Below are 16377 nucleotides of genomic sequence, written 5' to 3'. Positions count from 1 at the left end.
TTAACTGTTATTAAATTCCTGGCATTGGTCACTTGATATATAGCTGATGGTCGTGCTGTCTACATGAACATCTTGAATTTAGATACCTCGCCTCGGGCAAGAATACCTACAGGATGTGTGATCATTTTCTCTCTGACTGCTGTCTTGATCTCCCTAACTGTGGTCATTCCCCATAACTGTGTTCACTGAATCAGGTGGTCAGACAGCTCAGACTACTCAAAGGTGAGTGCCTCAAGAGGATCTCTGTCTGCCCAGACTCCGCCCACTGTGACTTGTCATAATAGGCCAGGAGTCTCAAAATCCAGTCCTAGAAAGCCGCAGTCCCTGCTGGTTTTTGTGATTTCCGATCAACAGCCAAGCAGCCAAATTAGGACTTGGGAACAAGGCGTACCGACTGTATAGGCAGTCGCTGAGTTAAATGAAGCCGTTAATTGCGCAGTGGCCCTCCAGGACTGGAGTTTGAGACCCCTGGCACTGACTATAACTGCGTTGCCTCCACCCACAGTCAGCTGGCATAGTCTGCATCCTTCCAAGCTCCACCCGAGTGAGACTGCATATTCTGTACTTTTTTTTAAAGTGGACAGACACCCTGAGGTACACTGTGTCTGTACTCCTCAATTCAGCTGATGCTCGGTTCTGTGCTGTACCGCCTTTACCGCCTGTAAACCCAACTCTTTTTTTTAAATTTTGCAGCAGGAAGCAGGTAGTCATAGCAACACCAGTCCAGTGTGCATGTGTATGTGTGTGTGTGCGTGTGCACGTGTATGTGTGAGTGTGCGTGTGCACGTGTATAGGTGTGTGTGAGTGTGCTTGTGCACGTGTATAGGTGTGTGTGCGTGTGCGAGTGCCTCTTTGTAGGCATTCTTTTTCCTTGTCCTTCATTCCTTGTCCATGATTTTATTGCTGGATGGAACAGTAATAGTAACAATAATAATAGATCATACAAAACATGTTTTTTCTAAGAAATACAAAAAGGCTGTTCAGATTAATCAATGAAAGCCAGACATACACAGGCAAACAGCGGGTGTCAGGAATAGACAGGAGGTATGGTGAAGTCATAATAATAATGTTGATAATAATGTACTATGTTCATGGTATCAGACTGCTTCACAGAAAGGGGGGAAAGTCTTCAACTGACACAGCTGAGGTAGAGAGGGAACAAAATCATTGATTGGGGTATGACTCAGTGGCACGTTGAGAGAGCCAAGTATGGAATTTCACCAGATCACCAGATAACCCACTGTCTTGAGCCATTGAATGACCAAGGTGCAATAGGCCCTCAGTTAACCATCTCATCAGAAAGACAGTGTCTCTTGCAGCAGAGTGTCCCCATCATTGGACTGGAGAGCTGGGGGGGGTTTTTGATCCAGAGGGAAGAATGCATCCTACTCTCCCACCACCACCTCTTCAAGCAGTAATGTTTACCCCCCAGCTAAAAAACCCCAGCTCAAGCTAGGTTTTGAAACAACTGGTAGATGGTGACCAGTTCAGACCAGCTCCATACTCAACATGGTTTGACCAGCTCAAGCTATGTTTTGAAACAGGTGGTAGCTAGTAATTCCAAGCTGGTCATTACTGGATTTTACACCAGGGCAAGGTGATACCTTTAGACCCATATTGCATAAACACAAAGGCCACAATTGTGAACTCTGAAAGAGATCTGGTATTTTACTGTCAAAAGGACATGTGCCTTGTCAATTCTGAATATGCATGGTTTTTGGCCCCCATACCTTCATAAAAATGGAAAATGGAAACCATATATATTGTTAATATTGTTTGGAAATGAGATTTTTGCATATATTATGTCTGTATTGTCTTAAAATCCCAATAATGTCTCGAGCATATTTGACTCAGGCTAACAGTTTCACACGAGCGAATAAATAAACTGAACACAAGGGTTAAGACATCTATTTTCATAAATATTCAAAACAAATAGCCTCATTCATATGATTGCTCAGTTACTAACATTTAGTGGATTTGCAGGAGCATTTTCTTATTTATAGCACACACAGGCTTAAAATAGTACATATTTGTCCCAGATGTTGAGTTGGTACACTCAGTGTTCACAGGTCCTACTGTGCACCCAGATTTATGCCATTCTGTATTCACACAGAGTAAGTCAAGAGTAAGTTCTGGTCATATGCTATGCGAACCTCCTTCACTTGTGTCCCATTGCTTCATGATTTATTTAACTTTATCCAGCTGTGTTTAAGGACAGTATGTCAAAATGTAAGCTATGCAAGCTCTGGATAGGTGCATCTGCTAAATGCTTAAATATCAAGACCTGACTGTATGATGTAGATTTAAATTATGAATGAAACATGTAATGCTTGTATTTTCAATTTGATAATGAGTTTATATTTTAATTATATAACCTTAACCTCATATTCTATAAGCGTGACTTATGCTGTATGGTATTTTCTACCATGGATAGATATCTATCTGGGTATGAAAAAAATGGCTAAGACAGGAATGCAATTAAACATACCGCAACAAAAGAAAGTAACTTGAATGAAATATTGTGTTGAAAAGTCTTTACTGAATGCCTGTTTCACCGTGTAAATGGCCATCTAGCAAAATGAATGATAGCACATTCCTCTCCATATTTCTGATGCAGTTCTGCTGTCATGTGCCGCATTTCTACAGCCGAGTAAATTACAGCAATGCCCACTGGTTTCCATGACGGCGGTGTGAGGAATGGATGGCTCAGATTTAATGGAAATCTGCGGCTTTATACCAATCATGTTCTGGGGGCGGAGCCGGCCAGGGGCCTTTTGGGTTGGGTGTGCAATAATTGGAAAGAGCAATGATGAATGCCCAGATATACAGCAACACATTAGAGACGGGGGCTCAGCTCTCCGTCTCAAGGTGTTTATAATGCCAACTGAGTGCAGGGCTGCTGACTTCTGTCAGAGGGAAAACTCACATCCCGTGTGAACAAATCTACAGGGTGCCATTTGTAAAATGCTGCACACTCTGTAACCCTGCTAAATTTCGGCACATTTAGTATGGCAAAGTATTTTTAGAAATGCACTACAATTTAGAGAGGAATTTCTATAAAATATTACGATTGCTTTTCCATGAGTAATGCTATGCATTAAAGAAAGATTACATTTTATATATAGAAGTTAAATGCAAATGTAACTGTTAAATATAAATGGACATGTGAAAGGTAAATGATAAATATTAATGTAAATACGAAATGTAAATATTAAATGTACATGTAAAATGTAGAAACTAAGTAGCAGTTATGAATATATGCTAATTGGCCATGACCTTTATGTGTATGTATGTTCTTTTTAATTGAAGGTGTAATTAGGAGAAAAGTAGCAGCTGAGAAAAAGGGACATTATTGGTATTAAAAGCCCTTCAATTTCCTTAAGCGGCATTTACCCATACTTATGTGGATTTCATAGAGACAAGATTGTGTATTTATGTATATAAATAATATTTACACAGAAAATGTCCAATATATATTTCAGATTAATTTAAATTTGAGCTAAAATAGTATCACATGCCTACCCCTCTCTCTGCAAGCAAAGGCAATACCTCAGAATACATTTATGCTTGCAATAACCAATTACTGATGAAATATTAAAGCTGTGCACTGTTTTGAATAATCAAACAGGATATAGATGTTTGTAATTCTGCTGGAATAGGAAGAGTGTTTGTGCAGTACATGTTTGGAATTCTGCATTAATGGGAATAATTAGTGTGCATTCGTTTTGTGTGATTCTCCTCAACAACCACAACAGCTTCCTTTGAAGCCCCTTTCAGAAGGTAATCTTTACTTAGTGGCTTATACAGTGCACAGGAAACTATCTCATTCATCATTTTAAATGGAAATGGAAGGAAATAGCACTTATAAGTACTACCCTTTAAGTACGCTTTTATGTGCATATGCTGCACTGATCATTATCTCTAGTCTTAAATGCAGTGTGAACAGTACCTCTTTTCTAATCCTTGAGATTTCTGGCTATGCACCCCTGTGGCAAAATCCACTGACAAAATACAACAAACCTTCCATCCTGCACTGACCATTGTGAATGAAGACTGCAAAGGATCACTTAGTCAATCAGAGGCTGATTTGATAGCTAGGTGTTGAGATCCACAGAGAAATGTTGCAGACAGAAAATCGGAAAATCAATGAGGGTTCTACAACCTGGAAAAGCACCTGGAAAAATGTCTGCATCTTCATGACAACCTCAAGACTACAACCTATCCAGCAGCAGAGTTCATTATACTTAGAGATGAGGCTAACTGTTGGAACAGGCCCGAGTCCCAAACATATCAACAGTGCTCGGAATCACATACAGACACCTATAGTATATCCACATACCCAAGCACTGGCAACCAGCTTCTGGACCACTGAGTCAGGAGGGTCCGTTGTGAACCCAAAGCTAAAAGGAGAACATTTCTGCACTTAACCAAAAAAGGACCTGGAATGCTATGTGTTTATATTATAAATTCATAATTCATTCATAATAAATTCATAATTCATAAAAAAGGTTGTCACAGAGGGGGCGATTGCAGTTTGGCCAAAGAACAAGAAAGAAAGTTCTGGGATTGTAGGAGACGCTGTTAGGTGATCCTGGGAGGAAGCGAGGTTCCGGCCACGGCATGGGGGGGAAGTTCATTACCCCCAGAGGAAGCAGGAAATTCTACACACAATCCCTGGGATATCTGTATCCTGGAGCCCCCATCCTTCCTCTCCACGGCCGCAGACCTGTTTAAAAATACACTGCAGCTATTTTAAAAGAGGGGAGCTAGGCCACATAAACAGGTTTGGCTTAGAAACACAATGCACCTTGAAAACAAAAATATGTTTACATGGTATGGCACAGGCAGGAGCAGGTGAACCTGGGTGTTTCTATTTTAAATTGAATATCCCAGGAGTTTGACGTCATTCCTTTAAATGTTGGTTTGTGGGTCAAACACACCAAGCATGTGCTGCAGGACTCAGTCTGCAAACATGTGTGAGGACCTTCACCGATGGACCCCTCCCCTCCACCTCCGGAGTGGAAAACAGCAGGCTTTTCCAACCCAGATACACAAGATACAGTTATCACAAGGACCACAGCTTGGTGCATTGGTAGGTTACATGGGATTTGATTTCCACAGGGCCTTTAAGTCTAAGATGAAAATTACTCTTTAGTTTCCCATTCATGTCAGCACTTTGTGGAGAAAGGGGCTATGGAGCGGTGCTGTTCTAGTACATGGATGAGCCCCATGGTCTGCTATCAAAACTAGACCATGCCAGTGCCAACTGTAGCAGGCAAGCCAACAGGGAAATGCACAACTAGCCATAGCTTTGCCAAAGGATGGTAGAGCATCAGTTGGCTGGGTTGATAGTGCATCATCCACCCCCACTCATCACAAGTTCATCCATTGAGCTGCTTTGAAGGGGAACACATTCTCACAAATCAACGGAGCGCTGTGATGAACACTGCAGTCTAGGCGTGACTGGGCATTCCAAATTGGAGCGAGAAAAAGACAAAAGCAAAACAAATAACATGTTTAAAAATGCAGAAAGGGATAATGCTGACTGACACTTTCTTGCCAGAAAACATTGATGAGAAGAAAAGCGGTTGAGAGGGGGCACTGTTGGTATGAATCTGAATCACAAAACCCATTTCAAAAAAGGAAAAAAGATGTACTAGGCTGTGAGGGATGATGAAAACAGGTAGTTATCTTGGCTCAACTTACCATGGGGATGACATTAGCTCAGGTAAGAGCAGTTGTCTGGCAGCCAGAGGGTTGCCGGCTCAATCCCTCCTTGTCAAGGTGTCCCTGAGCAAAACACCTAAACCCCAAATGCTCCTGATGAGCTGGTTGGTGCCTTGCATGGCAGCCAATTACCATTGGTGTGTCTATGGGTGAATGAGAAGCATCAATTGTACGGTGCTTTGGATAAAAGCTATATAAATGGCATGCTTCAGACTTCAGACAGGACCTTGGAAACAAATGATTCACACTCATCTAACTCAGTTCATGTGTATGATCTCTCCCCTTTATCACAACTCTGTGCTGTGCTCTCCTCTCTGTTCTTGCAGTACTGGTAGGAGTAGAGGCTGGTAAGGATGGGGGACTGATATGTTTTTGGAAGGGATATTCCCAATGCAGAAGCCTGCAGAAGCAGCTGCTTTAAGGTGGTACTGCTCTCTCCTGGTGCAACAGCAGAGGTGCAGGCTGCTTATTGTTCATTTTGAAGAATGGATATTGAAGCAGGGGCGGCCTATAAATAATTTGTTGCCCAAGGGATCGAGAGTCTCTATGGGAGGGATTCAGTTGGCGGTGATAGCAGTCTTCATTGTTCATCTGCTGGCCGTCCAGGCACCCGTGGCCATGGCTTGCTCTAAACGCACACCTCCTCTGCCCCGGCTGTGCATGCATGGCTTGTGGCTGCAGTGTAAAATGACTGGCACGCAAAAAAATAATAAATAAAAAATAAAAAATGCTACCACATCTGCATATTTCTGTAGTGTAGTAGACCAGAAAAGCTATCAAAGCCATTGTTTTGTGTTGCCTATCTTTGTTCCTGATTAATGGGTTTCCTAACGTGTGTACATATGTCATGGGGTCTGTAGTTCATGGGCTAGCCTACATCAAAGGTTGTGTATGGCCACAGATATATAATTCTCTTTGCACAATGTACGCTCTTTGGTAGAGAAGACAGAGTAGCACACCATCTAGCGATCATAGAAATTCTTTGGCTTGGCTCATCAAATATTCTGACTACATATCCCAGCAAGCTCGATACTTTTATTATTTTCTTCCTTGTTTCCGCCCGTTCCCGCGCGTTTTTCGGAATCTGACACTGTCACTGTTCAGAGGGAAAGACTTGTAGCCAGCTACTAGTTTGGTAAACTTGCGAAAATGAACAGCTAATTGTCATGTCTTATTAAATACGTAAATTTATTGAAGTTGGTGGCTTTTGTTTTTGATACGTACAACATAAATTACTACTGAAAAACCCAAGGAACTGTTCGACCTGGTTTGCAACAGATTTGCGTCAGAAATGCCTGAATGCAATTACGACGCAGCGAGTTTGCCGGACCTTCTTCCCCTGTACTACCGACGACTTTTCCCCTTTGCACAGTACTATCGCTGGTTGAATTACGGCGGAGGTGGGTCGAAATTAATGTAGTGCTTTGCGTGGCTTGGTGTCTAACTATTCTATTTGCTAACCAATTCTTGCGTTACCAATGTATATTAGCTAGCTAGCTAGCCAGGGGAATGAGGAACAGACAGCTGGCCAACAGCAAGCCTTAGTTTAACGTTAGGTAACTGTTCGTTAATTTATCTTTGAGCAAAAAAAGTTAGCGAGCTAATGTCAATATTCAAAGCAGGCAAAACTGTTTCTTTCATGTTAACATATAACTTAAATGACATTCTTAAACTTACAGCGAGATGGCTAGAAAATGCAAGTTAGTTGACATTTCCTAGTTCGTTTATTTTAAATTTCCAGCTTCTTTCTTTTAGAAAATTGATTAAAGCAACATTTTCTGTTTCTGTAGTGACCAAAAACTACTTCCAGAATCGCGAGTTCTCCTTTACGCTGAAGGATGACATTTACGTCCGTTACCAGTCCTTCAGCAACCAGAGCGAACTGGAGAAGGAGATGCAGAAGATGAATCCATACAAGATCGACATCGGTGCTGTCTACAGCCACAGGGTGAGTCTGTGCTAGTTTAATACATTGCGCTGTTTTTACCATGACTTCATCAGGTAGCGGTTAATTTGTTCACATTACATTGAGATCTTTGGTATAATATAAACCATTTGCCCCCGCACAGCCGAATCAGCACAACACCGTGAAGTCTGGAACTTTCCAGGCCCTGGAAAAAGAGTTGGTCTTTGACATTGACATGACTGACTATGATGATGTCAGAAGCTGTTGCAGGTATGCTGTAATATATGCCCTGTGGGATCTGAAGTTTGAAACAAAGGTATATTTAATTAACTGACCAGATACTATTACTATTCACAGTTCAGCAGACATCTGCTCCAAATGCTGGACTCTGATGACCATCGCCATACGCATCTTGGACAGGGCGCTTCGGGGTAAGGCTTTCTGTGCTGGCTGTTGCTGTTGCATGCAGCCTCGCTCATTACCATCCTTTGACAGTGCCACAGGAATACTGAGCAGCAGACCGGCACTGTTTAATGATGACAGCAGAGCAGTCAGGAAAACATCCCATTACTGGCGGGGTTCTGTTAAACTGGTCGGCACAAAAATATACATACACATATTTCTGTACGTGCATATTTGGGATTTGCTTGTATGATGGGCAGTTCATATTTACCAATTCCTTACTGCACAACTGCCTGTAGTTTGATGGTTGCCAGCCAGGAATGTCCAGCAATGTATAAGCACCATTTAGTGCTGAAATAAGCTGCAGATTTTGGTATAGCATACATTTGAGTGGGTGATGCTCACATGTTTTTTTTTTTTGTTTGTTTGTTAGAACTGCTGGGATGGGATGTGTCATGCTGTATTATGTGATGTCTTGTGTGTGTTCTGTTTTTCGGGTGCAGAGGACTTTGGTTTCCGGCACTGTCTGTGGGTGTATTCAGGCAGGAGGGGGGTGCATTGCTGGGTCTGTGATGACTCTGCCAGGAAGCTCTCCGTAGCTGCCCGCTCGGCCATCTGCGAGTACCTCAGTCTCGTCAAGGTAAGAGACCTCCAAACTACCCCTTCCCGTCACCATTTAACAAACTATCGCTTTTTATTTATATTCATTATTCATTATTCATTGGTGGGCCTACTCAGAACCGGGATTTATGGTAGGGATGCACTGAATTACCAATAAAAAGCAATAATGTGCAGAATGTAATGGGAATGCTGTGCATTGTTCCAGGGCGGGGAGGAGACACTGAAGAAAGTGCAGCTGTCAGACCCCATCCACCCCTTTGTCAAGTAAGAGACTCCTGCCTGATTACATATGTACTAACGTGCAATAATGTTGTCTGCCATTAATCCAAATCATTATACGGCCTTCTGTGTTGAATGGTGTAAAAACAGCTTACTATGAAATTAAGAGTGCCTATGTTGAAGCACGGCCAACATCGCAGAAGATTTCCCTATGCGCGCATCTTATCCCCCCTCCTTCACAGCATTAGGTATTAGTATCTGGGTTCCCTTGGATGAATGTGCTGCAGTGTGCACAGCTGATCTTGTGTCTCGCTGCAGAGAGTCGCTGGCAGTGGTGGAGCACTACTTTTCTCAGTACGCCTTGGTGGGGCAGGACATCCTGGGCAGCAAGGAGTCTGCAGACAAAATCCTGGCGCTCGTGCCTGATGATATCCTTTTTCACAGTCAGACTCTTCCCCCCCCCCCCCAAGCCTGCTTTTATGTGTTCGACCCACGAACCAGAATTTAAAGGAATGACGTCTGCTTTCTCAGGGGTCATGGCTTCAGTAATGTAGATTTATGTGTGGCCAGCAGATAAACCAAATTTGAAATTTCTAGACATGCTTCTATCTCTTTTATGCTGTATCCTTAGAGCCGACAAGCAGTAAATCACTCTTTCTTCTCAGGATGTGATTGCTATCTAGTTATACACTCACCAATCCTTTGAAAAGCGTTAATTAATTATATTGCATTGATGACAGATTTCATGGCTGTATTGAAGTTGAACTGCTGTAGAGCTGGGGGTTCAGTGAAAGGATATTGAATTGTGGGTAATTTGTGTGTTAAAACCCTTAACTCAGTCACACAGGTCAGAAAGGACTTGGCTGCATTTTTCCAGACTGAAAGGAGCCCAACAAAGCGCTGGGACAGGCTGCAGTCCTTGGTGCAAAAAAGGGTGAGCTCAATTCAGGGCCCCCACATCAACTTAAAGACCCTGAAATACTCACCTTCCGTACTTGGAAGGTCAAGGAGAAGAATCTCAAATTGTCATTTCGCCCTGGCCTCCAATTACTCTCCAATTCTTTTCTTTTTTTTAAATTAAATTATTATTATTTTTTTTTCCCATAGTGAGCAAAGTGCAGTTGTCCTTCTTGCTAATGTATAGGCTTGGCATGATGCAATGGAGCTTACCGTCTGGTTAAACCCCTGCTCTATTCATCTAGTCATCGAAGAAAGCTGCTCACGCAGAGAAGGAGATCATGCTGCAGTACTGCTATCCTCGGCTTGATGTGAACGTCAGCAAAGGGGTGAACCATCTTCTGAAGAGCCCCTTTAGTGTGCACCCCAAAACCGGTGAGAAATGACAAAGATGTGTCTAACGTTCAATCTTTGCGGAGTAATCGTAGGGCCAAGCAGATGTCACACAACACCAGCAGCCTCACTGCCCTGTACCCTTCTCATGTCAAACTATTGAAGCTGAATGTCCATGTCAGCCTGTATCCTTTTCATGTACAACTACAGAAGCTAAACAGCCATACCACCTTGTTACCCTTTTAACGTCAGACTGCTAGGTTAGGCAGGTGTGGTAAGTTAGGCAGGTGTGGTAAGGGATGAGAGACATGGAATTAGTGTTGTTGCTGGTGTTGGTGGGCTGGTGTGGGTGTTAACCCTGGTGTCCTTATTAAGTTCTCTCAAAAACTGGGAACAGTTTAATCCCCTACCTTGCATTTGCTGTCACTGTGGTCCCTCAGGGTCTCACTACAAATGAGAATAAATAATCGTGCCTGCAGTTATTGTGTATTCTCTGCATTTTTGAAAAGGGGAGCTGGAGAGTGCATGCAGAGCATGGTTGAGGATTCAGAACCACATGTTCTGACTCCAGGAACACATGGTTATAACTGGGAGTGGTTGAAAAACCGAGAAGGGCACTGATTTGTTATGAATTGTGCGTGTGTATATACGTTTCTTTTTCCTTCCCTCAAATAGGGAGAATCTCAGTGCCCATTGATCTGAGAGATGTGGACAAATTTAATCCCTTTGATGTTCCCACAATTAGGTGAGGAATGCTTAAAGTTGGTAACCACTCTTGATTTATACAGAAAACCTAGAGTAATTACCTAGCAGAATTAGCCTTGAATTATTCACATTTCTAAAATCTGCAATGTGCTGTGACAGGCATTTTAAACAACTTGGCTAGAGTACCTGCTCCACCTGTCAAAAACACAGTAGTCTAGCCAGGCATAGCTAGCTAGGCTAGTCTTTTTTGTGAAACGACTGCCTAACTTGCTAGCTAGCCCTAAGTATTCAGCTAGCTAGCTAAGTACTGGTAATGAAGAGCTCATTATAAGTTACAAGCATTTTCATGTAGCAGAGTTAACGTTAGCTAGCTAATTTTGTTATTATTCTTTAAATTCTGGGCAGTGTAGCTACAAGGTGATGGCGCTATGTAATAATGTAATATTTATTACATAGCGCTTTTAGCCGGTGTTGTACAGGTATATGTGCCCTGCCTGGAACAGCACAGGATGCTGAGGCTGGATTTCTGTCTCTGTTCAGCCTGATCAGTGAAGAGCTGAACCAGCCCAGAACAGGGGAGGAGCGGGAGGAGGGGAAAGATGGCGAGAAGGAGGTGGGGGAGAAACGCAAAATTCGAGGTGAGTTGTTGGATTGTGGGGTCGCTCTAATGTTCTCTATTCATTGTCTGGTGATCAGACATATTTTAATTACAGTTTTTAATTACTTAAACTGTAAGGGTTGTTTTATTCATATAAAATCCCTGGCACTTGTGTTGTGTTGTACACAGCATGCTAGTTAGCTGTGGCTTATTGCTGTGGTATTCAGCTAGGCAAGCAATGTAGCCTGATTGAAGTCTGGCCATTTGAAAACCCGACAAAGGTAAATTTATTTAAAATGCCTTTATTAACATATCACCACAATGTATGGAATCCCGTATTTGTCTAAAATAAATATCCCTATAATAAGATGAATAATGCAACAGTATATACATGAGTCAACAAATAATGAAATATTAAATAATTAAATAATACTCATTATAAAATATTATTTAATGATATTACATTTTATCATATAACATTTTCACATTTAACCCACATTTTTTGCTTCATAACAGGATTTTATATCAAAACTACTTCATTTTATAATAGTAATTTTAAAAAGTATGTACCACAATCTAGTCTATTTCTTCCCACAGACTACAAAAGGACAAGCCTTGCAAAGTACATAAAGGTGTTTGACAATTTTCTGGATGGAATGGAACGTTCCAGAAAGGGGGAGTTATTGCGGAAGAGTGGTGAGTGGTGCTGAATGTGCCAAAATGTCAAACAAGCCTCCCTGTGGAGTTCGGTGATGTTTAAATGTGGGGTTGCTTGCTGCTAGAGATTGCTACTCGTTTTTCACTCTTAGCTGAGGCCTTATTTGATTGGATAGGAACTGCATTCTCCGAGCTCAGGCATTATTTGATTGGATGGCAACAGCTTTCTTCCAGCTCAGTCTTTATTTGATTGAATGAGAACTGCATTCTCCTGTTTGGATTGCCATTGAGCAGCTGATAGGAAGGCCTCACTAAAAGCCTTAGAACTGTGGGTCTGTAGCACTACGAGTAACTGCCACTGGTCCATTTACTTGCACCTACTTAACCCCAAAGCAGAAAGATGGGCAGTGACTTCTCAATCTCTTCTGCATGAAAGATGATGGCAGGTGTAAAATCACAATAAAAACAATGCTCCACTTATCTCACAAAAACAATTTGCTTTATACATAATGGCCTTTGTCATAATTATTGTCTTAAGACAAGTGGACAAAGACTGAACAACCTGCACGTTCTCTCTCTGTACAGATCTCCAGAAAGACCTTTAAGATTCCGGAGGATTGCCCTGCAGTGGAGGAGAGAGCAGAGATATATCTGCACCTTGGACAAACATTCAACTGCCCAGCAGCCATATAAACAAAACTAAAGATAAACACTGGTACATAAATGCATCACTGCAGCAAATGTGAGGGCAGTGAGTGCATTCCTGCATGTTATGCAGGGCTGTGTGGTGAACAAGCAAGAGAAGCGTAATTATTACATATCAGGGCAGTCACCTTTGTGTTTGTTTAAATATTCAATGTACAGTCTACACAGCTTGCCGTGCTCCCACCCTGGTTTTTGTGATTTAAAATAAAAATTTGTTTGGATCGCCGGAGAGTGTGTTCCTGCATGTGTTGGCTGTTGACTGGAGGGAGACAGGGACTGCCGCACTCTCCCCAGCAACAGAATGTGTATATAAGCTGTAACAAAGTATAAGGTATTGTTCTCCGCTTTGGAAGCGCTGGACCTGATATGCATATTGTATGAAGCTGTCAAACTGACTTGTGCAGAGCTTTTATTGTATTGCAGATTTGCATCCAACATAACTTGGGGGCTCATCCGGGATCCCAAGATCTTAACTTCGACTCTCACTGAATACCAAACCTGAAACCGTGCACGGGGGAATCTGGGACTCCTGAGTAAAAACCTCTTCCCAGATCACTTAAGGAGATTTTTGGGATATCAGAGAGGCCAGGAAAGGTATCATTGAGAGATGGGGCGAGTGACGGGATTTTCCCAAAGTTTAAATTATGAATGATGTTCTGCTTTGTGAGAGTTGGAGACAGTGAAATTTGGTGCCGTGAGTCGAGGAGGACTGTAAATTGACGTTGTGCTTTCCGTCTTGATGACAATTATACAGTTTTTGGAAAACTCAATATAGTCCGGGACTATGGGGAATAGTTGTGGGAAAGGCGGTTGTTGTTGTGGATGTTGCCGTTGTTCTTGTTGTGCGTGTTGTCATTGTTGTGAAGGAGATACAACAGAGGTGTATTGTATCAGACAATTGGGACAATTGATACAAAGTTACAGACCAAATTTGGTGGAATTAGAATCATGTATGAGAGTGATGTTGGGTATTGAGTGGTGTCAGGTTGAGGGCGCTTGGAACCCACTCAATGACCAAAACCAAGTTGTCCCTTATCAAGATCCTCCTGGACCAGCTGCAGACCCTACTAGAGCCCGATAAGGGGACTGCAGGACAGGCTCAGACAGGTCTATGCAGCGCATGCCGACTACTCTCGAGTAGCCAATTGCACGCAGGGACCAGACGAGTCAGTCATGCACTATTTGGCTAGGCTCGACAAGGTATTTAGGGCAAACAGCGGCATCCCATACCCTCAAGGAGCATGGGATGATGTAGGAGGCTATGCGATGAAACTAAAAAATGCTTTCCTGGCTGGCATGAAACTAGAGATAACAAGGCTGGTGAAACAACATCTGATAACATGGGCAATAGGCGGCTTAGCCCCTGCAAAGACTCACGCCATCCACTTTGAGAGACAAATCCGTGAGGGAAAGCGGAACAAGAAAACGGATGGGGGTGGGCATACGGGAGGGTGTGTCAGTGAGGAACAGGAGGATGGTGCAAGACCTGCAAGCTGTAAACAAGGCGATCAGTCCAAGAGCTCCCATAGTTCCAGCTCCACATGCTCTGCTGAATGACCTGTGACCAGAATCAGGGTTCTTCTCGGTGATTGACCTGGCAAATGCATTCTTCTCAATACCGGTTGCGAAAGAATGCCAGTTTTGGTTTACATTTACATTCAAGGGAAAAAGATGGACTTACACTCAGTGCCCGCAAGGTTTCTGTGAATCGCCCACCATTTTCTCACAAGAGATGGCGGCAAATATGGCAAAATTCTAATCGCAGGGGGGCAGTCAAACTCCCTGATAAGAAGACCTGCAAAAAGGATGCTTTGGCGTGTCTAAACTTCCTCGCAGAGCAAGGACACATGGTCAGCAAGGGAAAACTGCAATTGTGGAAACCAGAGGTAAAGTATTTGGGCCATCTAATTTAACGGTAAACGCCTGGAGGATGGTAGAAAAACAGCCATCCTAAATGCACCAAAACCACAAACCAAACGGCAAGTAATGTCATTGTGCGGGGAAAAATGCACAAATAACATCACAGGTGAGCATTGTCTGATGAAACGGATCCCAGTAAAAACAACAATAGCTATTCTTCAGTTTAACTTTCTCATTTATTTGATCAAACAGAATAAGAGAGTGGAAGGCCTACCAGCTTTCTGATAGTTCTTCAATTTACACACACACACACACACACACACACACACACAGTATGATTTAAATAGTTTTCAGTATACCGCCCCAGAAGGGAGGGGGTAACATAAACAAAAATACACGCAGCTGGCTGGTAACTTTTATCAGTATTTTGTTTTCACTGTTACCCCTTGTTGGCCTTCTGTAAGACTGGAATGTGCTAGCTACCCCCTTCTGGGTGAAGCAGAGACACCTAGGTGAAAGTCTGTGCCTGCTGTGAGAGAGACAAAGAAAGACTCCCTTTTAACACTTAATACAGAAAGTAGTCTAATAGGAATAGGAATAAGGATTATAATAAAAGGTTATCTTTAATCACGTGATTACCTTTATGTTAACACATTGTAAATTAAGAATCAGTTAAGAAAATTATCCTTACATTTCCCTCTTATCATTTGATGATAACAAAAACAATTTTCTGATCACATCTACTCAATCAGGTAATAATTGATTTAATAACATAACATGGATGACAACAATGGTCAGCTATGGATATGTGCAATGCAGAGCTCCAGTATCACAGGGGAAGTCGAAAAACCCGTAAATTTCAGGATAAGACACTTCCTGGCTTTCTTTCTCTGAACAACCAAGCATCGCTTCTGGATACCGGCAGGTTTATGTTTATGTTTATTTATTTAGCACAAATTTTAGTACACATCTGTGCAAGGTGGGAGCAAAGCCCTTACAGGCTTGTACAGAGCTCCACACCTAGCCAACACTTATTACATTTAGTACATTTAGCGGGCGAAATAAAATGTAGCCAATCCAAATCCAACAAAGGATGATACGAGAAAGAAAAGAAAATAGAATGTTTAAGGATTAAACATCAGTTGATACGAGAAAGAAGAAACAGACAACATAGGATGATAATTAAATATAAGATGATATAAGAAAGAAGAAACAGACAACATAGAATGATGATTAAACATAAGATGATATAAGAAAGAAGAAACAGACAACATAGAATGATGATTAAACATAAGATGATATAAGAAAGAAGAAACACAACATAGGATGGTGATTGAATATAGGATGATACGAAAAAGAAGAAACAGACATCATAGGATGATGATTGAACATAGGATGATACAAGAAGAAGAGAAACAAATAACTGAGATAAATATTGAGTAGCAGTTTAGGTAGACATTAGATATTTTTTCAAATGTTTTTTAAACACAGTATGTGAGGACATAGATCTCAGTTGAGGGCTTAGTTCACTCCACAGCTTTGGGCCTCTAAAGGAAAGATTATACTGGTGTCTTGATGTTTGTGAGCGCGATAGGAGTAGATTATTGTTGCTGTGTCTCGTTTGATGTGAATGGACATTGGAGGTGGAAATAAAGATTCTGAAGGGTGTCTGGAAGTTCATGTTTTC

The 16377-nt window shown here is 42.0% G+C and overlaps 1 protein-coding gene across 1 annotated transcript; it reads left to right on the top strand.

Annotated features, from left to right (window-relative positions):
• Positions 1-6846: 6846 nt before the first annotated feature.
• Positions 6847-13056, top strand: prim1 (DNA primase subunit 1). Its single transcript, XM_061220479.1, has 13 exons — positions 6847-7127; positions 7518-7675; positions 7797-7903; positions 7991-8064; positions 8539-8675; positions 8862-8920; positions 9194-9304; positions 9722-9809; positions 10078-10207; positions 10841-10910; positions 11411-11508; positions 12066-12164; positions 12711-13056. The coding sequence occupies exons 1-13, from the start codon at positions 7019-7021 to the stop codon at positions 12728-12730; spliced, it is 1260 nt and encodes a 419-aa protein (XP_061076463.1). The 5' UTR covers positions 6847-7018; the 3' UTR covers positions 12731-13056.
• Positions 13057-16377: the final 3321 nt, after the last annotated feature.

The sequence above is a fragment of the Conger conger genome, chromosome 14 (genome assembly GCF_963514075.1).
Source record: "Conger conger chromosome 14, fConCon1.1, whole genome shotgun sequence".
NCBI classification, from domain to species: domain Eukaryota; kingdom Metazoa; phylum Chordata; class Actinopteri; order Anguilliformes; family Congridae; genus Conger; species Conger conger.
The sequence above is the reverse complement of the archived record's forward strand: the minus strand, read 5'-3'. Positions and strand labels throughout refer to the sequence as shown.